This window comes from Streptopelia decaocto (assembly GCF_964273445.1).
Source record: "Streptopelia decaocto genome assembly, chromosome: 6".
In the NCBI taxonomy this organism is placed as follows: domain Eukaryota; kingdom Metazoa; phylum Chordata; class Aves; order Columbiformes; family Columbidae; genus Streptopelia; species Streptopelia decaocto.
The window spans coordinates 30,947,402-30,970,691 of NC_138660.1; the positions used below are offsets into that span (position 1 = coordinate 30,947,402).

Consider the following 23,290-nt stretch of genomic DNA (forward strand, 5'->3'; position numbering starts at 1 on the left):
TATTGGTCACTGAACTGATCTGCTGTAAGGTGTTAAGAACAGCTAAAATCCCAAAGTTGCTCCTTGTGGAAAAAGTGCAAGTCTATATTAGGCTCACATTACAAGTCCTACTTGAGTTCCTACCAGGGGGGCTTGACGGAATAGAGAGAGTCAGAATGGGCTAGAAAATGTTTATACAGTATTTTTATTATTCAGAAATCACTCTGTATATTTGTAACCAGCAGAATTAACTCTTGGGGTGAAAGAAGTCCGTTCTGCTTCAGTCTTCAGGCTGTTCCTTGTTGTTAAGCATGGGCAAACACTCCATCCTGGCATGTGGAGACAATAAGGGAAATTGTCTGGATGACTTTTCATAGATAGATCCAAACGTTGCCAGCCAGGATGCTCACAGATGGATACTCTGTTATGGTCAAATTGATAGTGTAGTTAATACACAAAAGAGAATCTCCAGTGTGTTTTTCTCTTTAAAGCCCCATCGAACATAGCAAGAAATTGTCAACAGCAGAACTACTTTTACGTGTGGGATTATTCCCATGTTAATGACAAAGCCATCCCTGGGTTTACAAAACACTGAACCAAATGATCGCTTAATGCCCGGCTGTGATTTTTCTGCCTTTTTACCTTTCAATGTCTAGTTTGTGTGTAGTTGTCACTTTCAAATGGCTGTTTTGACAGGCACATTGATGATGCTATTGTGTTAATGTCATCAATCATACAAACACTGATATTACCAGGTAAAGTTAGTTCATTAGAACCAGATGCATGCAGTCGTAAATAAAAGTAATTTTTTTAAAGTATGGCACTATGCCAGCGGATTATAACACTGTTGGGAAATTAATCTGCTGCCAATTATATATTTATAATACTATGCAAGTGTATAAAACATCAAATTATTGATGTTAGTTCTGTTAAAATTACTTTTATATAGTGTCTGATGCTGGTTACCTATTGAGCATAGGTCTAACATGCAGATTATAGGTTTGTAGTGATTTATTGTTTTATTAAAATGGTACAGTATTTAGAAGTCATTACATATTATTATATGCTCATATGGTGATGGTGATGACTACCACAGAAATACTTCTTTTTTATTTAATTAGTAAGATTACTTCAGGTCTTTCTGTTCCACTGCTGCTAGTATTTCATTCTGTAACAACGAAATATGCATGTTTACGGCTATTTGGCAATTCTGTTTAGTTTGCACTGAAAAAATCAAATGAGAAAACACTCTTTGATATGTGCAATTTATAACTTGCTTATTTTGCCTTTTAAGTAGTTGAAAGAATCAATCTAGGCTTTTGATAAATGTGTATTAAGTAAAATGGTACAAATAAAAGGTGGAAAGCGAGTTTACAGCTTCACCAGCTCTTAAAGGAGGAAATAAAAAAAACCCCAACAAACAAGAACCAAACAACAAACACCACACACAACCCCCCCAAAAAAACAACCAAAACCCAACCAACCAACCAACAAACCACAAACCAAAACCACAACCAACCAACCTTTTTTTTCTTTAAGCAGAAGGTAGAAAAATGTCTCTGCTTTGAGCCTACCAGAAGCTCTTTTTAGCAGGAAAGCAATATAAAATAATGCTATCCACTTATTGGCATATATAGCATGGATGTTCATGTGGCGCCTTTTGCTGTCAATGTATTTGAAGAGAATTGAGATCGTGACTCTGATCCATTGCTGTGAAAACAACAGGAACTAGAGAAATTGCAGTTCACAGGTAATGTCTGAGAATGCAGCTCGCTGGAGAGTCCAAGTTATTTTCCAGCAACACTGAAATTTGAGAAAGACTCAGCTACCTCAGCACCTACACTGATTTTTACTGATCCTGTTGGGATCAGAGCCTTAACCCTCTCTAACCTCCCGCTTAAGTAGGACCACATTTAGTACCGCGCTTGTGCTCTGCCGTGAGATTTGGCCTTTTTGGAGCTGGGGAATTTTCCCTTCCTTTTGGATTTAGATTTGACTGGGGAACAGGAGGCACCTGTTGAGAAAACGAGATCATGTCAGGAGTGCTCAGCCTCTAATGGAATATATTTTTCCTTCTGCAGCTAGCACTTCTTGGTTCATTATAGCCCGCTCTCATAAGTCGTCATTTCTGTCTCAAGGCCGTTGTGCTTTCCAGTGTAAAGCAGATTGATGCTGGCACAGTTTTTCTATTTTAATTTCGCGAAGTTGTCACACTGAAACGGTGCCTCGTTTTGGAAGGGCTTTGAAGTGAGGAGATAAACAAAGAGCTAAAATAAAATTAAAAAGGAGCACGAAAAACATTTCATCTTTGTCTTTTTCCAAAATAAGCGGAATGGTTGTAGCACCCTTGTGCCGCTGCAGTCAGGCTGCAAACGTTCGCTGATCAATCTAAATTGAGTTAGTGTATATGCAGTAAGCAGAAACAGGTGAAAATTGGGTTATGTGTGCCCAACTCTTTCTATTTGCTGTGAGCAGTGAGATATATACTAGTTTTTTTAGACATGATTAGTTTTGTTTATTTTCAGAGGGGGGCAGAGGCAGAACATGTGCTATATCTACCAGAGTTATTAAACCAAGAAACTATATACTGAGTTGTGACATTTGCAGATAAAGGTGGAAAGCCTTGCTATAAATAAATCTGTAATGAATCCAAGAGGAAAACCAGCAGCAATCCATGGTACATTTCAGTTTTATCTCTATGAAAAACAAAAAACTCAAGAATTTTCTGTCCTTTCGCTAACAAAAAAAAAGGCGACGTCGTTGCCTCTGCCAGTTGCAGAAATGCCTGCTAATTTATAATCTGAAGTGTGGTTTATGACTTCACTTTGTTTGGTTTGTGGACTCCCAAAATTTTTCAGATGAACACAGTAAGTTGGATCTTGACAGTTCCTTGAAATGAAGCTCTAATAGTAGTCAAGGAATTTAGAGGTCTGTTGACCACAGATTGAAGCTGTTGTCTGCAGCAATAATATACGAAATACCAGTGGCAAATAGACTCTTACTGCTACAATTCTTGGGTGCGTAGTTACTATTAATCTTTGCTTTAAAGGCGAATGACAAGTCTTTGTCCCTAGACCAGCTTTGAAAACATGTAATGTATAACAGATTTTACACCCCTATAGAAGCCTTTTATACATGTTTATGCACCTCCTTACTGGTGAGACACAAAAACTGCAAAAAAGAGCATGGCAGTTTGAACAGGTCCATGAGCAGTAGTCTTAATGTATGGATATTGTAAAATGTCTATACCTGCTCAGCCTGGATGCTAAAGAATCAAAGGATCCTCTTACTAGAGACAGCCACTGTTTTCCCTGACACAGATTCTCTGTCATGCGTGTTTAGCAGAGAATTATTTTTAAAAATGGAAGTTAATTAGTTTACAAAACATTAACAGCTTCTACCCTCTCTGCAAGCTGAGAACCTGATAAAAATCATCCGCAGAGCCCTGAAGCCCAATGGACGGAGCTGCTGGTGGCCTTGGCTTTTTCCTTAGAGGAGGGCTTGGTTGGGAAGAGCATTTTGCCCTGAAGTTTTCTGTCATTTAGCACCATTGCTCATCAAATGTGCGTATTCTGCCATCAAGAGGGTTACAAGGAAGAATGAAATATCCTCTGAAGAGTTCATGTTCTTTCCATCAGACTGAACTTCAAGGTCTGCTAGCGGTTCTGTGTTGTATCTCACTTCAAAGGTATCTGCCCTTTGGCTTTTGAGTTGAGCTGTTATTGTTGGGGCCTCTCTGGGTTACCTGAGGTTATCAGATGTCCAAATAGCCAGAACAACAGAAATAATATTTGCTTTCATATGGTAAACAGTTCCTGTTTGATTGTTACAAAGAAGTGAGGCAGCACAGGCTTGAGGAAAAAAAAACACAACCAAACAAAACGAAACAAAAACCTGTTCAGACATTATTTCAGTTTGCATTCAGCTTGCTGGGTCCTTGCATTTGTGGCTTCGGACTTGTTGGTTGGTGCTTGTAGGTGTTGGGATTTGATAAGCAATGGAGACTCTTGCACAAAGGAAACAAACACGGTTTCAGTCCAGATCAACTGTGGTCACCCCTGCAGTTGTTCTGCTTGGGTTCCCATTTAAGTTCCAGTGAAGGTTCGCTAACTAAACTTGTTGCTATTGACATTTATAAACATTTAAACAGGAAAGGGTCGTTTGCTGGGAGGGGATTTAGCAGATAGAAAGCCTCATCTCTATTCCCTTTAGAACCTGGCCTCCTCTTGTGCTTGCAACACTCTTCTGTGGGCAGTTCCCGCTTGAGGGAAACAAACTGTTTGGACTGGTTTTTGAGTCGGAGTTCAGATCCCCAGACCTCTGTATTTATTGGTATTTGTGCTCTCCAGGCCTGGCTGCTCATCACTGCTCTACTGGAGTCAATGTGTGTTGGGGAAGCCCTGAGTAGCTTAAAATGCACATCGATATAACCACACGGATCAGTGTGATCATGTTATTGCACCATTTTGTTTCATGCATCCAGTACCTCCTATTAGAATATTAAGCCACATTCACCGGGCTTTTTTTTTTTCTGAAATTTAAAGCCCTGCATGATATGCCACAAGGCTGTGCTGCCATCCAGAGACCTGGACAGGCTGGAGAGTTGGGCAGGGAAAAATTTAATGAAATATAACAAGGGAAAGTGTAGAGTCTGTCATCTGGGCAGGAACAACCCCAGGTTCCAGTATAAGTTGGGGAATGACCTATTAGAGAGCAGCGTAGCGGAAAGGGACCTGGGGGTCCTGGTGGACAGCAGGATGACCATGAGCCAGCACTGGGCCCCTGTGGCCAGGAAGCCAATGGTACCTGGGGTGGGTTAGAAGGGGGTGGTCAGTAGGTCAGAGAGGTTCTCCTGCCCCTCTGCTCTGCCCTGGGGAGACCACACCTGGAGTATTGTGTCCAGTTGTGGCCCCTCAGTTCCAGCAGGACAGGGAACTGCTGGAGAGAGTCCAGCACAGGGCAACAAAGATGCTGAAGGGAGTGGAGCATCTCCCGTGTGAGGAAAGGCTGAGGGAGCTGGGGCTCTGGAGCTGGACAAGAGGAGACTGAGGGGTGACCTCATTAATGTTTATAAATATATAAGGGGTGAGTGTCATGAGGATGGAGCCAGGCTCTTTTCGGTGACAACCAGTGGTAGGACAAGGGGTAATGGGTTAAAACTGGAACACAAGAGGTTCCACTTAAATTTGAGAAGAAACTTCTTCTCAGTGAGGGTAATAGACACTGGAACAGGCTGCCTGATGGGGGTTGTGGAGTCTCCTTCTCTGCAGACATTCCAACCCGCCTGGACACCTTCCTGTGTAACCTCATCTGGGTGTTCCTGCTCCATGGGGGGATTGCACTGGATGAGCTTTTGAGGTCCCTTACAACCCCTGACAGTCTGTGATTATGCACAGATACTTGGAAAAATGGCATTACCTCCATGATCTTCTTTTCTCGTGGGAGGTGTTTTATCCGGGGTGTATCACACATACCTGCAGGATGTCCTGTGTTTCAGGGTCCTAGACTAGTAGGCTTATTCTCAGAATAAAACAGTGAATGTTTCCTTTGGTTGCTTTTGAGGTTGGTAATGCTCATCTCAGAATGAGACACCTTTCTTTAGGAAGCCTACCTTGTTCTTTCCTGCACAAAGTTACCCATTGAAGCTATTTCTACCTTTTTTTTTTCTTAGAAGAATCACTAACATCTTTACTTCTGAGTACCTAGAACTGCATTATAGTGATCTGGAGCCATTAAATACACTTAGTCATGCTCAATATAAGAGAGATGCAAGCAAAGTCTAGCAGCTTGCAGTGCTTTGGGGTTTTATAAAGTCGGCAAAAAAAGCCTTGCTTTTCTATGTGGTAGCATAAGAAACTCTACAAAATATTTTATGAATTTGCTTTTGTAAATAATAAATTCAGCAAAGTTGGTGTAGGTAATCTTGTCATCTTAGAGGCAGACAAAAAAAATAAACTACAAATAATGACCCACCTTGTTCCCCCCAACATGCTGCCGGTGTTCGTCATTCCTGCTTGTGGAGTATTTCTAATTATAAATCAGACCTGGATAATTCATGGTGGGTTTATTTATAAGTAATAATATTTAACTGGTAAATAAAACTGCACTGTGCTTTGTATCTGAGCATATTATACTGAAGTCTTAAAGCCTGAATAATTCACGTACATAGAAACTTTAACTTACTGTTAAGGTCGCTCAGATTTCTTAAAATCAAGGAAGTTGTAAGTTAAGGAAATACTTGACATGCCTGTCTTTACTCAGATATACTGAACCCTGTCACTCCTTTGTGCCTCTGTCACCTTCTTCACTTTCTGTCACAAGCACAGTCTTAAGTGACCTCGGCCCTCCCAGGTAGTAGCTTTAAAATAGGGCAGAATTGTTAAAAATAAATCTGAAGAAGGGTGATTTGCAGTTTGGGAAGCATTAAGTGCAGGAGAGCTGTATTCTATTCTAGAAGTCAGGGGAGAGGTCTGGATGGTCTTGTCACTTGCACAAAGAATTTTTTTTTAATAGGCTACTCGTGTTTTATGTATAAAACAGATCTCTTAGCCACATCATTTCCAAGAGCATCGTCACTGTGTTGCCTCTGGGTCGGCTCATGAAACAGCTTTTCATTACAGTTTGCTTCACTTTCTTCTATTTTGCATTATTATCCAAAACAAACTGACTCAGGTAATGGAGCAAACAGCTCAGTCCGAGGCAGTTATGGAGTATGATGCTAATTAGATACTTTCATTTAGTGAACCATAATAAAATGGCAGTCTTGGACATAGTGGTGCAGCTGAAACTAGAGGTTTGTAAAACAAGCTTTCAGTTGTCCAGTCTTGCTGAACATGATTGAGTATCCTCTGAATACAAAGAGTGTAAATTTGGAGTTTCTTGGCCTAAAAAGAAGAAAGAAAACATTGCCTTTTATATCTACTCAAAATGTTTTTAGATATCTTTAGAACTGAATAGAATACTGAGATAAAAGCGCTGTATCTGCAACCATGAGCAGCATCCTTGTGTCTCGCTGGGTTAATTATTGTGAAGAGCAGTTTGTAACTTGGAGTGCTCCGGTGTGATTTGCTTTGCTTCAGACCTGGCTGTGAAAGGAGCAGTAGTTAGGCATGAAATTGACAGATACTAAATGCAGTTTGTGACTTGATTTGCTTGCTTTTTGGTGCTATGCTTTTGGCATCTGAGTTCTGAAGGGCTGGAAACAGGGGAGCTGTTTTGTCCCAGCGTGTAGTTTTTCTATGTATCAGAAACCAGGTTGAGCATCTTCTGTGCTTAGGAGATGATGGAGCTCCGTAAAGCCAGGCAAGGAGGTAGGTTAGCTATTTCCCTCCCCTTTGTGGCAAACGCGTACTAAACATGCCTCTAGGATATTTTGTTTCTAGGAAATAATTTCTATAAGAGAGAATGCTTATTTAAAAATGGGAATAAACAAAAAAATGGGGAATTTCTACTGGGAGACCATTTATTACCAGTGCTTCTCTTGCCACACTTTTCTCCTGTTTTTCTCTGAAGCAAAGAAACAGGCATTGGATTGAAACAGGCATGTTTGTCCAGGGACACATGCAAGAAATAAGAGAATTGATAACTCATTCTGTTTTCTTTCTTTTGGAGAATTACTCGTTTGTTTGTGTCACTCTGTTGTGCTCACCAAAGCGACAGCAATGTGTTCTCTGACCTTTGTTCTTGGAATTAAAGACACTGCTGTTAGTCCACAACTGTAGTGCAATTAAGTCCACCTGTAGCCTTAAAGAAGCAATTTCTGTCAATAAACATGACTTTATAGTGTGAAAATGAAGTTAGGCCATGTCATTTCCTTTGCTTACTTTCTTTAAATGGTAAAAGAAATCATGGTTGTGACGAGAGGTATAACAGCAAAAGATTGTCTCCTTCATAATCTGATCCGTAGGTAAAGCTGTGCTTGGTATAATATCCTGAGCTTAACTCATCTATATGGCTCTATTATTGCTGTTCTGTTTTATTCCCAATGAATATGCTGATACATCCTTAAGATATTTTGCTCACCTCACTTTCTACCATGTGATAAATCCTGTTTTCTTCCACTGCCATTTTTAGTACCATCAAATTATTTACAAACCAGTGCTGTTATTTCAAGATGTAGTTAATAATTAACAGGAAACCAAATCATTTTATGAAAGGTTATTTTCTGATGACTTTTACAAATCCTAGGAGAGGTTGAAAATACCATTATGATTCATAAGGATTTGTTGGAAATAACAATATACTCTCAGGTGATCCGTCTCTAGTTTAAATTGCCTGCTAGGTTTAAGATAAGCCAGTGATAGTCATGTCTTGGCTCACAGGAGTCAACTCAGATTTATTAATAATATCCACTCATATATTCAGGGTATCACTGTGCCTGCAATTTCAGATCCTAAAATAAGATTTTGTATACAGTTGCACAGAATTAAAATGCTACACAGTTGCCTTAATTTCCATTGAGAATTGGGATCAAGATCAAGGGCTTTATGTAGGGCAGTGTGTTTTTTTCCATTTGGATGCAGGCAACACTCAATTCCTTGAAGAGCTTCAGTCAACATTTTAACCCTTATTCACTTGTTTGATGCTCTCTAGGTTGAGCTGTTCTAATGGTCCCTTAGAAACATCTTCAAGACTGATGACCTGGTTTTCCTCTGACAAGTTCTTTGTTAGAGTTAGGTTTAAAGTATGCCAGAAGAGAACTTTAGGACCATCTCTAGTCTGGGATTTACCTGTCAGATAGAGGCCTGGCAGGAACAATTTGTGTTGTGGTTTTCTTTTTCCTTTTCTTAGGTCGTCACAATGGTTCTGTGGCCACAGGGTTGGGAAGGTTTTGTTGAGAAAGAGGTTGATGGTTTGGTTTGGTGAATGCCCAAGGAGAGGATAGGATTGCTAAGAAAAGTAATTCCTTCTTGTACTAAGGTATGTTGTGAGGCTTCTGTAGTGTCTTTGTGACCAGATACGATTTTGGAAGAGCTTCCCCTGCAACTCATGTATATATATACACAGATATACGTATGTACACACACATTTATATGAATATATATATATATATAATAAAAGCATTTTAAAATGTTTTGAGAATTTAACATCTCTTAAAGTATGGAGAAAATAGTTAAAGATGAGGTGTCGACAGGATGATGCTCAGACTGTTACCAGTAAGCCATTTAGACTGAAGCAAGCTGATAAGCCTTTGACTAACTCAAGGCCTGAATCTTCTGAAAAGTAAATAAATTTTGAGCCCACAAAGTTAGGGGGGAGATACTTAACTCCCAGCAGGAATGAAAGTGCCTTTAATCTGAACAGACAATGTAATCTTTAGTATCTGGTGTTCAAGGGCTGCATTCCAAGCTGAGGGAGCTCCACACTAATCACAGACTGTGATTCCTTGGCACGTTGTGGAATTGTCTTGGGAAAAGGCTGGATGAGCAGGTCTCTGAGAGCATTCAGGTCCTTGTCACGCCATAGATTGGGTCTCTCATGAGACCCTAAGCTGTGATTTATGTGAAGATTTCTGATTTCATGGAATATGGTAGGCATGTTCTCTACCTTAGTTTTTTAGCAAAGCATGTCCTCTGTAACCTTTTGCATTCTTGTTTAGTCTTCATCCTTTTAAACAGAGTGCAGCAGAAGCTGTGTTTCCGTACCTCTCGACTGCTCCATATTTTCAAGAAATTTATTCTTGTCTCATCTCTTGATATCCACATGTGCTACTGGCTGGTCTGTGTACCAGCATCCCACGGAGAAGGGCTGTTTGGCTATTGCTTTGGTGCCTAAAGGCGATCACACATTGAGACACACATATTGAAACACGAGATGGGCCTTTGGTATTCATGTTCAGTGTCCAGCCTTTGACAAGGGCAAGCGGTGAAGGGTGTGCATCTTGGACACCTGGAGAAAAACCTTCTAAGCTTCTCTGTGTGCTTTTTATTTCATAGCGAGTGGGCTCTGTCTTGTTTAAGTAGAAAAGCAAGCTGGTTTTTGTCATATTCTTCTGCTTCTCATGGCTTGGTGACTTTTTCTTTGACTGTTGACACTGTTGGCCACTATATTGTGCAAACGCACCTGTGCATACTGAGCAATAGGAAGTGATGCAGTTGTTCTACAAAGATTTAGTCAAAGCTAAAACATTCCTCTGACTTCAGCATCTGTCGTGTGCTTTTTACACATTCCTCAGGTCCCAGCATTACTTGCATAAGCGGAGTCACATCTCGAGTTCTGCAGTGAGAATGTTCTAAATATTCATTATGTTATGTATATATCGTGCTAGGTGGCTGCGTATTATTAGAAATCCTGGGCTTTAAGCACACTGTCATCCATTGTTCAGTAAACACAATTACATTGCCCTATCTTTCATCTCTCCTCTAATGAATCCATGCTAATTGATTAATCAGTGCTGTTTCTTCACTATGATAATCCAATCCCATATGAGGAATAGTGGTAACATAACTAGTAATTACTACTGTATGTTGCACGCTGAGGAAAACCTGGTGTAATGCAGTGTGAGTGGCAAAGGCAGCTCAGGAGGAGCAGAGGAGAGCTGGGCCAGCACTGCTGGGTCGAGGGGGATCCCCTGGTACAGGGAATGGCTCAGGCTGTCACTCATTCATGGTGTGTCACAAAAACAAGTGTCTGAGAAGATGTGGGAAATGGAATCAGCTCTGTCTTTTCTCAAAGGCTCAGCTGGTGTTAGTTACTGAAGTGACTGTCGTCTTGACCTAAATGTGGCTATGACAGTGACTTCTAAATTGAGATAAAAGAATTCTTCTGCCATGACAGCGTCTTACTGAAGTTGCTGTTTGATTTCCAAAGCAGTGAGTTGCGATTTCTGATCCAAGACAAAGCTTAAGCTCGGCTCTGGCAGGCTGTGCGTGATGCTTACCAGGCCAATGGACACTGACTATTTGGTTTTCCTTGCTGTTACCGAATCAATAGAACCATGGATTGATGGTGACAGACCCAGCTTGTTGGAGGCATCACGTTATGCACTCTGTTCGTGCAGACAGCAGCAAAGTATCAGATACAATCATTAGCGAAGTCCCTTGAAAATGGGTGTGGTTTTAAAATTTTGGAAACCATTGTTCACTCCCACTGCCATTGGTTGCAGTGATTAAGATATAAATGATTTCCATTTGGGTGAAAAAGACAGCTAAATTCGATAAAGAATTCATTGCAAAGAATAAAAATGCAAGGCTAAAATATCATTTGCACGTTCAGCTTTTAGATAATACACGTTCTTTAGAAACCTTTCAGATAATATTGAGGGCGTATTGGTGTGTAGGAAAAGCAGAAAGTTTTGATTTGGTAGTGCAATTATATTTGTAAAGCTTTTATTTTGTTTTGTATTATGTGTTAGTGGGTGTGGGTTTTTTTAAGTGTTCAGAGTTAGTAGTTTTGGGTGGTGTGAATAAAATCCAGATTGTTTTTCTGGGGGAAATTGTGATGTGGTGTCATACGTAAGACTGTCTAGATAAGATTCAGATGTTCACCGAGTAATAGTTTCATGAAGAGATCACCCTGATGTAATATGTAGTGGTTTCAGAGCTATTTTTCTTCTTTTCTAAAGGAGTACAACCAGTACCTCTTTGCACAAATAAGAAGAGAGGCAAAATACAGGTTTGTACTTTGCAGATCTCTTGTAAAAGGTTCTGTTAATTAAAGATCTTGGGAGGCATAAAAAAGTGAGTCAGGCTCAGGAAGATAATGCTGATGTTCTTTTGGTGTGAGAAAAATTGCTGGGTTTACTTGTAGAAATATGAATTTCTTTCCCTGTTTTTGCAGCGTTAATTGCCCAATGGTGGTTTTCAACCAAGAGAAGGGATTAGTGTGCATTTGTAGAGCTAATGATAGTGAACTTTTAAAATGCTGCTTGTTGCCATGGGAATGCTTACAGATAACTTCCATAGTAACTCAAATGTCCAAAGGTTGTGCGCTTGCTTTGAACACAGATTTTTGTCTCCGAGTGGATGGTACAAAAGAAATCACAGTTTTTAGCTTGGAAACACCTGCTTCTGTACTTAGTTGCGTTGCTGATAGCTCAAATTAATAATCCTGCTCAGATGCAAATCCATTGGTAGTTGAGAGGGGAAGATGTTGCTGTTGTGGTTCCTGAAACTGCCATGTCGTTGTTAAAAGCCGTACTATATTATGGCTTTTCTTTGTGCTGTGCTAATTAAACATGAATCCACTTGTATAGTATTAAAAATATCTGAAGATGTACAGCTATTTTAATGTTGAAAAATATCATTGCCAGTCCAGGAGAATATGTTTCAATTGGCAGCATTGAAAGAAGCTGGATGATTCTTTCTTATTTGTTGCTTGCCTGAAAGTCAGCTTTAGCAAGTGATTAATTGCATCTGTAGATACTGCACAATTACATCAATTATCCATTTCAAATGAATTTCATTCGGAATAGTTGAGAGGATGATGTGGTTTAATCAGTAAGTGAAATGGAACTATTGTAAGCTGTTGAAAAATACCATGTTTTGTGGAGGCAGAGTGGTTTAAAACAAGCAGACCTCTGGAAAAGCAAGAAATGTAGCAAACAGTATTATATTTTCCTTCAGTTTAGCGCTGTTTTGTTAGCTTGCTTTGCATTGGTTTCCATCCTTGATGTATTGATGGTGATCATAGCTTGGAGATGTTAGATGGTCAGGAATTTTTGAATGGAGGTAATGTAGTTGTATTTATAAAGAAACTTGTTTAAGCGTGACAACTTGCACGTCTGATCAATATCTTCTCTTTTGGACAAGCTCAGTAGTGTTTAAGATCATACCGAACAACTGAATTTTCTGTCATTGGTTTTAAAACTATATGTTTGATGCATCATTGCACTTATTTAGAAAGAAAAAAGGGAAGTGAATTAATCTGGAATTGTTTCGAGGTGTTGTTACGCATGCTTTTGCAATGCTAAACCGTTCCTAACTTTATTTCTAGACTTGGGTTTGGGTGTTACGTGAAGCCATGTGGGCAGAAAGACGCTAGTTCGGCAGTAAAAGGTTAACTAAGCAGATGACACGCAGATATTGACACCACGTTTGTTGTGATATCTGATATTGGAATGACTGAGAGTTTTGTGTAACTCATTGAAAGGTGGTATTTTACATTGCGTAATGTTTGAGCTATGCAGAGCCTTTGATTTTAATGCTTTTCCTCAATTAAAAAATTTAAGAACATGTTTCTGCTGGTAACTTGTTACATATTTCGCTTGTCAGTGTGTTCCTGGCCTTGAGGTACCTTTATTACTTACAAGGTGCAGAATTAGGCTAAAATAACTGTTTTCTTAAGGTAGGGCTTTAGGGCCACAGCTTTGATTAAGCCCATTATGGATTTAAGGCCAAATGGGGCAACCTGCATGCTGATTTTAAGTCTAAAACACTTTAAAAACTGATTAGGTTATCATATTTTAACCTGTGCATGGTTATATTATTACTGAAAAGGACCTTTACTGTGTTCCTTGAGCTTCATGGTCTTGGGGATCTTCTGTATGCAACGTCAGCTGTTGCATTTGTTGCTGTAACTAAAGGTAAACACCTTTACTTTGTAATGCAGACTAATTGGTTTGGGAATATTTATGAAAGTGCTGATTTTTAAAGCTAAAAATAGTGCAATAGCTTTTAAAACTCATTCTGGCTGTCAGAAATGCTCATGTGATCCTGGAAGCGTTGCTAAAAATGTTCAGTTTTGAAATACGGTAATTAAAATTGTTGTGAGAGCACTCGATGAGACGTTTCCTGCATTTGTAGACTGAGCGTCCCTTGCACCCCAGGTTTCCTTACATCTGACGGCTCGTTAGCTTGGTGGGACCTGCACTTCCACTGAACCCTGTTGGAAGAGGGTTTATTGTTGGCCAGGCAGGGAGAGCGAGTGATGCAGCCCCTGCTCCTGCTGCCCGACCTCCCGCTCCAGGCTTGGGATGCCTTTCCTGCCTTTTGAAAAGCTGATGCCCTCAGGGGATACAGCACTGTAAGCTGGAACTTCAGACATACCTTTTCACTTTTAACTTTGTCGTTAAAAGAAAGTTTCAGAGAAAGATACTTTCCCTTGGGTAAACCAAGCTGTTTCAGTCCTAATTTGAGTAGGTACCATGTGTATTTCTTATTATTAGCTTTTATTTATTTCCTTCAAGTGTAGTGTTAGTGTTTGATGGTTGTTTAATACTCCAAATATACCCTGCATTCAGGATTTTCTCCAGTTGTTTGTGTAGACTTCTTATTCTCTAAATTTATCTAGTTCTGAGATTTCTCATGTTGGTTATTGTTTAATAAGATTGTTTTTTCCAAGTAGAAGATGATGCTTTTGCTGCATAGCTTTTCTAAGAGTGATATATTTGGAGTTTTGTACTACCTGTAAATTTACTTCTTCTCTTAAGAACAGGACTCTGAGCCTGCCAGGGAGAATTAAGGTGATTTCGGGCCCTTTTATGGTCAGTGGTGGCCCGTGAATACTTTTAAAGCTGCCTTACTGGGCTAGGTGGTATCGTCTACTCTTGGATGTGCTCAGTTTTGCTGCAGAAAAAAGGTTTGTGTTTTAGCTCAAATGCAATGCAAAACTAACCAGAGTTTAGTTAGAAAACAGATCTGGTGCAGTTTTTTTTTAAGATCTGCAAATCCAGGTTTTCTGGGTTGCAGGAAACAGAGCAAGGGGGCTGGTGGGTTTGCTGTGGTCGCTGCTCAGGGCTGTGCCGTTGGATATGAAAGCAGCTGTTTGGATGGGTTTCAGTTTATTCAGTATCCCCCTCTCTCTTTTTCTATCCAGAAACCAGTACTTTCACATCTCTGCCCAAAACTGTCAATGTGCTTTTTTTTCCCCCCAGACTTCGTGTTTTTATGAAATCAACATTTTCAAAAAATAAAGAAAAAAATAGAGAATTTCTCATATTCCCTGTTCTCTCTAAGAACCAGGGCTGATTCCAGTGTATTAGTTGTTGGGGCTGATATATATCCATACTGACTGCTGAATTGAGAAGGCTGTGCACGTTTACAGTGTAGAAAACGTTACTGGTATGTACTGTGTCTTTGTACTGTTACACGTACACGTTTACCTCATTTGAGAGCTGTCACATAGTGAATATCAGACTCTTTCTGTAATTTGGGTTCCAGTTGTTTGCAGGGGGCTCTTATTAAATAGGGTCCCCCTTTTCTGCTTCAGTCCTAATTTGAAGAACATGCTTGTTGCAGCACTAAGAAAAACTGCCTAATTCAAATTATCCCTATGTAAATAAGTTAGAAAACTTCCACTGTTCTTAAATGTGTATGATTTCTTGGCTTTTGTTTCTACCACACCTTTTTGCAGTTTAGTCCTGTTACCTAAATGAAAACTGCAGTTCTCTCACTGTGAATCTGTTACACACTCAGCTGTATCTGAGTCAGATTTGGAGAGTCAGTGTCATTAATTCTGCTACTATCGAAAAAACAACAGTCTTTAAAATACCAACAAGAGATTGAGAATTTTTGTGTGTGTTTCGGATCATTGTCTTCTAATAGTGTCTTGTGCGTTGTTGCTTTGCTGTCATTCTGCTAGTTGGGCAGCAGATGATCTGTTTAAATTTACTGATCTTCTAATTAAATCCTGAGGTATGAAATGCATTTGTAGTGATTGTAGCGTAGTGTAGTGATTGTTACATGACAGAAGCTCTAATATCATTCTCGGAGAGCTCAGTTATCATTTCAATGTTATGATTCATGTTTCTCCGATCATTTAAGACTTTAAATGTATCTGGCTTTGTGTTTACTGACTTGAGCATGTGATAATCTCTGATATGTGGGAGCACTGTATGGCTTCAAATCAAACCAGGGGGTGCTGTGCAGGATGGGGCTGTGACGCCGAAATTCCTGCTGTGGAATAAAAAGGTAAGCTGGCTGTGATTGCAGTTATGGACTCCAGACTCCAGCTTCATCTTCTCAATTCTTCACAGAAGTTTCATCTTGTGGAATGACGAAAATGTGGGGCTGTCAGGCACCTCACAAGGCTGAACCATTATTTTCTGGCATGGGAATGAACGTGCCTTGAAACGTTTGTGCTGTGTTTTAAAATCTGTTCTTGAAGACCTTTGCTGAAGGTCTGAGACCCCTAATATCTGTAATAACCCCATTAACCAGCTTCAAGACACTTTTTGCTGGTCTGATCTTTAGTGGAAAACAAAGCTGTTGGTTGCCATCTTTTTATAAGAACCTCTTACTGATTTTGGAATGTAGCTGTGCCTTTACCAACCTTGTGCTGTTTTACTGAACAAACCTAATTCCCAGTATGATGTGAGACTTCTTGATCAAGTCTTCAACTTCTTCAACTTCTTCAAGTCTTCTGCTCTGCCCTGGTGAGACCCCATCTAGAATATTGTGTCCAGTTGTGGCCCCTCAGTTCCAGCAGGACAGGGAACTGCTGGAGAGAGTCCAGCACAGCCACCAAGATGCTGAAGGGAGTGGAGCATCTCCCGTGTGAGGAAAGGCTGAGGGAGCTGGGGCTGTGGAGCTGGAGAAGAGGAGACTGAGGGGTGACCTCATTAATGTTTATAAATATATAAGGGGTGAGTGTCACGAGGATGGAGCCAGGCTCTTCTCGGTGGCAAACAATGATAGGACAAGGGGTAATGGGATCAAGCTGGAACACAAGATGTTCCACTTAAATTTGAGAAGAAACTTCTTCATGGTGAGGGTGCCAGAGCGTGGCCCAGGCTGCCCAGGGAGGTTGTGGAGTCTCCTTCTCTGCAGACATTCCAACCCGCCTGGACACCTTCCTGTGTAACCTCATCTGGGTGTTCCTGCTCCATGGGGGGATTGCACTGGATGAGCTTTTGAGGTCCCTTCCAATCCCAAACATACTGTGATACTGTGATCAAAAAATGGTTCTTTGTAGTTTAACACCTGTGAATCAGTCAACAGAAACATGAGATTTGTGTTGATAACATTAGTATTTGTCATTACTGTGCAATCTGTTTCGCAAGAAAGTGGAGATAGAGGACAAGTATGCACGTAACCTCACTACAGCAAGGATAACAGTAACCAAAAGCCCAGAAATAAAGAAATAACATAGTTTATGCAGACTTGTGTACACTGCAGAGGAGGCTTTAAATAGCCAACGGTTCTGAGGTGTGAGTAGCAAGTTCTGTCGTGCACTGAGCAGAAAGAAAAGAGGGTCTAGTTAATTCACAACCCAACATCTGCTCATGGCTTGGCTATTTTCAACCTTCCAAGGAGAGCCTTTGCGGCACCAGTGTTTTCAGTGGTGAGCTTTGTTGGGTGCGTTATTGTTAACAGGTTTATCTGGTCCTGGCATCTGTTGCTATCAAGGTGCTGCCTTCTTTCCCGATGAAGTCAGCACATGGAGGCTGTGTGGCGGTTTTCTGCTGCTAACGCGCTGCTCGAGATCGAGTTCCTCATTTATGAGGTTACTATGGAATACGCTTCATCTAACAAGAACTGCTCCTTGACATGCGGTTCCACTGTGGAAAGTGATGGGAAGAGATGGCACACACTCAATACACATTTTTTAAAGTAGTTCTTCCATTGGTGACAGAAGTTTGCTCTCGGTGAGGTATCGTGGTCTTGCAGTGGAATCCAAGTCTGTTGGCTTGTGCTCTAACTAGCACACAAAGAGAATCTCTACCTAAAATGGTGTCTCAACCAAAAGGGGATCCAGCTTGATATATATATATGACAAAGGCTTGCTTGAAAGGCTGGCCATGCTTATTTTTTAAAATGCAACGCAACTCACACTCATACCAGCTCTCTTGATACTTACAAACTGAAAATAAGTTCTACAAATCTTTGAGGGACCGAAAACACCAAACTTTTAAAGCCATCTTTCTGAGTACAGCCATCTTTTGAGAGCAGTTGAAACTTTTAATAGAGCTTTTATTGAAAATTAAATTACCTATCTAGTTGGCTTTGTTCTTTGGAATGAATTTATAACATTGGTACTGTTTGCCTTGAGACAACTTCATATGGCAAGTGTACACACTGGAAAACTGTACCAGTGCAACAAGGAATGAATAATTATTGACTTCAGGCTTTATCTAGTTAAGATCAAGCTCTGAATTGAATTCTCTTAGTGTGTTGACAGCTGAAGATTTATGTCTTCCAGCTCTATTCCTGTTGCAGAGTTGGCAGAAGTGACCTCTCCAAATAAAGTCTTTGTTACAGATCTTGCTCTGTTTACATTATTGCCATAAGGGTCGCAATGAAGTACAGTGCATTAAAGCTAATACATCACCTGCTGACAGTGGTCTTATCTCATTGGTACCTCTTTCCCTCTCCCAGTATGGAAAAAATGCAAACATTAAGAGTCTGAGGATCACAAAAAGAAAGTTAAATAATAGTTTTCAAGAGCTTTAGCATTAATGTCAGGTCCCTGTGTGCACTGCACTATTGTGTCTGGCCAAATACTTACACAATTTCATTTTTTGTGAAGCTACTGTGAAAATATGGCTTTACCAGATAAATGCTACTAAGGGATAGAAGGAGCAGGAAGAAAGAGTAGTTGGGTTTCTCCAGGGTCTGTGGATTCCATTGTGAGAAAGGAGGCGGCGCAGGGTGGGAAAGCGTGACATTCAGCTTGGACGGGTTGACAAGGAAGCAGCACCACCAGTTTCTCCAGTGGAATCACAGTGGGACTGGTGTGAGGACTGGGACTTTACATACCAAATGCTGCATAAAGTGGGGCTTTCAGTCCTCCCCATCACTGACATGGTGTTACTTACGATGTGTTTTCTCTTCCAAATATTCACTCAAAAATACAAATGCAGCTATTGTTCTATATGCATAAATGCGTATGTTGTTTCAAAATGTGCTTTGAAATCTCTCAACAGGCTGCGTCCCAGGTGTCCGTTCAGGCTGGGGAGATGAACCTCACTGGCCCTCCAGAACTGCTGTTGGCTCCGCGGGCCCGGCTCCCCGTCAGGTAGGAACATCTGCTCCGTGTTGCCTCGAGTGTGGTTTATCCACGGGCAAGAAGAGGCTGATTCTCCTTCCTGCTGCACCTGGGAATCCCTATTGCGCTCATCACTGTCAGCATCTCTGCCTCCTTGTCCATTCCCATCCTAAAAACACGCTTGGTTCACGTACTACAGCACATATTTGCACATGACAGTTCTACTCTCGCTCATGAATGATTTTATTGTGGTGTTTGTAGTATAAGGCTAAGGGGAAACATGGTACTGTTGTGTACTCGCTGCTTTTGCTTTCTGCTCAGTTCTTCAAGTATTTAATGTCTTACAATAGAGGATGTTCTTAGGTATTATATGATATCTCAATAAATAACTGATTAGCTGAACCATATAACGCTAAAGTTATCATTTTCAGTTAAAACATCACCTCTGTCTTTGAGTGGTAACATTATTACTTCACTACCTCCTGCAGCAGATTTTACATCTATGTTTATACACTGAAAATTATAGCCAGTATTTCCCCCTGCATTGCCTCACTAGTGTACTCAAATGGAATGCATCCTTTTCTTCTCTCAGTTTATAACAAACCAGAGATGGACAGTGCTGTTACAACTGAAGGTGCTAGTGGTCACATTGCTAATTTGGAAAATTACTTTTATTTTGGCCAGTCTAAAATTTGAGTGAAACCTGGGTAAATACATAATCTGCATTGGAAGCCAATACAGTACAATTTGAGAGCTGCATAGCTGAAACAAGAGGAAACTAGGTGTTCTCAAGAGGTTTCATAAAGCTTCAGGGTTTATTGTTCCTGAAATCACAGGGAAGTTTCTAAATGGCTGAAATGAAACAAAAAGAATAATTTTTGCAGGTTGCATTTGTTACAGTAAAATGAAGAAGTCAGGCTGCAATACAGTGTCACAAAGTAGGTCAGTCAGATCCTCAGTGGTAATAGAGGGCAATGGAATTCAGTCCTTGGTCCAGTATGTTGTGGTTGTTGTAGAACTGTAGCAGTATCACAGCACATTGTATAATGAAATCAAGAAGTCTTACATGGTGGACTTCTGTGTGCCAGCTAAAAGGTCAGAAATTCATTTGTTTCCATTTTGATGATAGCAAATAGTAATTTGCTATAATTTTGCAGTTTGTAGTTGTTTGTCAAAACAGTACAAACAACAACCAATAAATGAGCAGTATCTCAATTCCTTAATCTTCAGCATTGATCCTCACAGACATCTGAGAAAAACCAAGTGTTAATATTCCTTTTTTACCTATGAACTTATATCCCCACAGCATGTGGGGAAGGTTACAAGAGCAGGGACTAAAACCTCAGTGATCTTCTGGGCCATGCCAGGATTTTAGCAAAGGTTCACCTTTTAGAGCATCTCAACAATAAGGATTTTCCATGCAAGAGAGTTAATTTCTTCGTTTTTCTTGTTCTTCGAGGTGAATTATTATGCATCACCAAAGATACGTGCTCATTTGTCTCTTGATCTGTTAATTTGTAATGGGGATTAATCAAGCTTTGTGCATGCTATGCTCATATATATTGTCCTTATGCTTTTACTAGGGTGGTTTAGATATCGAACTCTTCTCAGGAATCTTCTGAGAGCATATTATTGTTTATCGATTTAAATACCTCATTGCTTACATATGGGATTCTTCAGAAGGTTGTGATTTGCATTTAATCTTCAAAACCTGATTTCAATGACTATTGGCAATGTTGACAACGAGGAAGCCCTCTGTGATACTTTATACAGATATTCAGTTTTCTGAAGTAGCTGGGTCTTCTCTGGCATGTTGCAAAACAGTCACTAACAAGTCTGGGTTTCTGTACATCGCTTAGGATTTGTGTTGAATTCTGCAAACTGTCTTGATTTATGGAGGAGTATGGAAGGAAAAGTGATAAAGAATGTAGATAGGGGACCACTCAATTGATGCCTGAACATCAAAGTGTTGAATGTACAGGGTGCTGGCCAGAACGAACCTTTCTGCATTGGTTGTAGTTTTTTTGGAGATGAGTTGGGATGTATGCATTTAGAAGAGAAACCTTGGGGATCGGGGAGGAAGGTTTGAGATGGGTAGTATGACGATTTTTTTTCCCTCAAAATCATGAATTATATTAAAGTATTTGTAATATATTCCAATTTTTTCAAACAGTGAACTTAGGAGGAAATCAGAACATGTTATTTGTAAATCGAAGTTGGTAAATCCGTGACATTCACTGAAATTTCAAAAGTCAAAGAATTTAAATTTCAAGGTAATTTTGATTCTTTGATGGCTTTTTCCTTAAAAGTGAAGAGGGTTTTTTTTAAACTATTGTTAACAAAAATGTTTTTTCACTAGGCACAATAGATTTATGATGGAAAATAAGGAGTCACTAGCAACCTCATCCGTCCGTCCGTCCGTCTGTCTATCTGTCTGTCTGTCTTATTCTGGTATCTTAACTTGATCAGATATAAGTAAAGAAGGTTTTATTAATAAAGTAGTAATTAATAGTAAAACTGTTTCTTTTTCCCCACAAAACTAGCATCTTAATATCTAATTTTACTCCTTTTACACTGTTATTTCCGAAAGGAAGTATTGTTTGTGATTTGTGTAGATCTCTTTCTTGGTATATTTAGATAATCTTAGGGCCTTGAAGGACCCACCAAGTCATGAAACCTTAAGCTTTCATTGAAATAAGCTGTGTTGAGTAAACCACTATTGTCCCTGCTGCTTTCATTAGAAAATATTCCTTAGAATATAGTTAGAAAGTGGTCAGAGCACCAACCTGTCTGAGGTCAGTGTCCCCTCACTAACTGCAGCCCATAATGGGTGTTCCAGAGGGAAGCAGAATAAAAGGATACCAGGATGAATATGTTATGATTGTGAAGCCCAGTGAGTTGAAGTTAAAGGCTTCAGGCTTGGTGTATATTGCTCACTCAATAGGAAAACTGTTCCACGCAAAGAAAACCAGTTCACTGATTGATTTAAGTAGGCAAAATTAGTGGCACGTTGGGTAAATGAAATGAGTGGCAGTGCTGGAGGACTTTTAGCTCCTCTATTAGAAGCTAATGGAAAGGCAAGTTTTTGGCCAGGATTTCTTAAAGCGTTTCAGTGTAAAAGTACTGGGAAACTTTTCGGACCTGTATCTCTCAGGAGCCTGAAAATTTTGACCTTTTGAGAGTTGAACTTTGCTAGGAGAGAGACTTGAAATATTGGGTCCTTAGCACATACTTACATTAAATAAATACAGGACTAATGACAGTCCTTTTGTAATTTCTGAAGGTGGATTTTTTTTTTTATTTTATTTTGGATTTCTATTGAAAACGATGTTCAGAGTAAAGGAAGCCAAGCTAATGCCATCATTGTATAAAATTCCATATTTTTCCTTTCTTCCCTTCATGTTCTGGACTAGGACTGAAAGATATTTAAACTAACAGCAGAAGTCATGGAGAAATTTGTCACAACCTTTAACATGGGATCCCTTAGCACACTGTACATAGTAATACTGGTTTGAAAACCTTGCTTTTCTTTCCTTAGTAAAAATGATTGTGTTAAGGAACAGTAAACATGAATCTGCTGGATGCTGAGCTTAATAGCAGTGGATTAGTTAGAACTCAAAGGGTAATTTTTGCATAGATAATTCATTAGGTGTTTTATGTTCTGTTTTGCTGTCTTCCCACTTCTTTCTAGCAGGGGTCAGGGTCAGTTCCCTGCTTTAAGCACTGTAGATACATAATTAAAGCATAACTGCAGCTTGTTTTTCTTCTTAGAATTTTATATATTTTTTTAAATCTTCTGTGCCTTTCATTAGTCTAACAACACAGAAATGGAACAACTCGATTTAAAGGAAAAAGACACAAAAACCTGGTGCCTGCAGGCTGTCTGGTTTCTCTCTAAACCTTTAGACAGCTGATCTCGTGAGAACTAACTGATTTTAGGGGGGGAAAAATGTCTCTATTATAGTAGCATCTTTACTAGATCAATGTATTTTATTAGGAGAGGGTGATTGGTTACCTCTTCAAACCCGAAACTGGAAGATTCTGGCATTATCTCATAGTAAATATTGAAACTAGTGTGGATAGTTTTAGCTCTGTGTAGAGTGGAGCAGCTGAAATGGGGAATTGAACGATGGATTCAAAGGCTGTTGCTTGGTGACGTTGTGCCTGGCTTGAAGACTTACATGCAAGTGTTGAATAAGACTAAAATGGCAAAAGAATATGCCACTGGAATGATAAATACTTGATCTGTGTTTATTCAGGCAGTAGATTCTTGTGACAAGTACTGGATCACAAGTTTTGCCCAGTAACCCATGCAGAAAGCAGCTTTTTTCACGGTACTATCTTCAATATGTTGGAAAATAATTAATCCACTGTAGGCTGCGTCTACCGCATTATCCTACCATGATTCTCCTAGCACTTCTGATTCGAGAAGGTCAAAGCATCTCAG

General features: G+C 39.8%; 1 protein-coding gene across 2 annotated transcripts in view; it reads left to right on the forward strand.

Moving 5' to 3' along the window:
* The window catches only part of PARD3B (par-3 family cell polarity regulator beta), a 358,048-nt gene that overhangs the window by 124,325 nt on the left and 210,433 nt on the right, over positions 1-23,290 (forward strand). For both annotated transcript variants that reach the window (XM_082056631.1, XM_082056632.1), the window contains exon 5: positions 18,782-18,873. In XM_082056631.1, the coding sequence (XP_081912757.1) occupies positions 18,782-18,873 (92 nt within the window). The remainder of the gene's footprint in view (positions 1-18,781; positions 18,874-23,290) is intronic.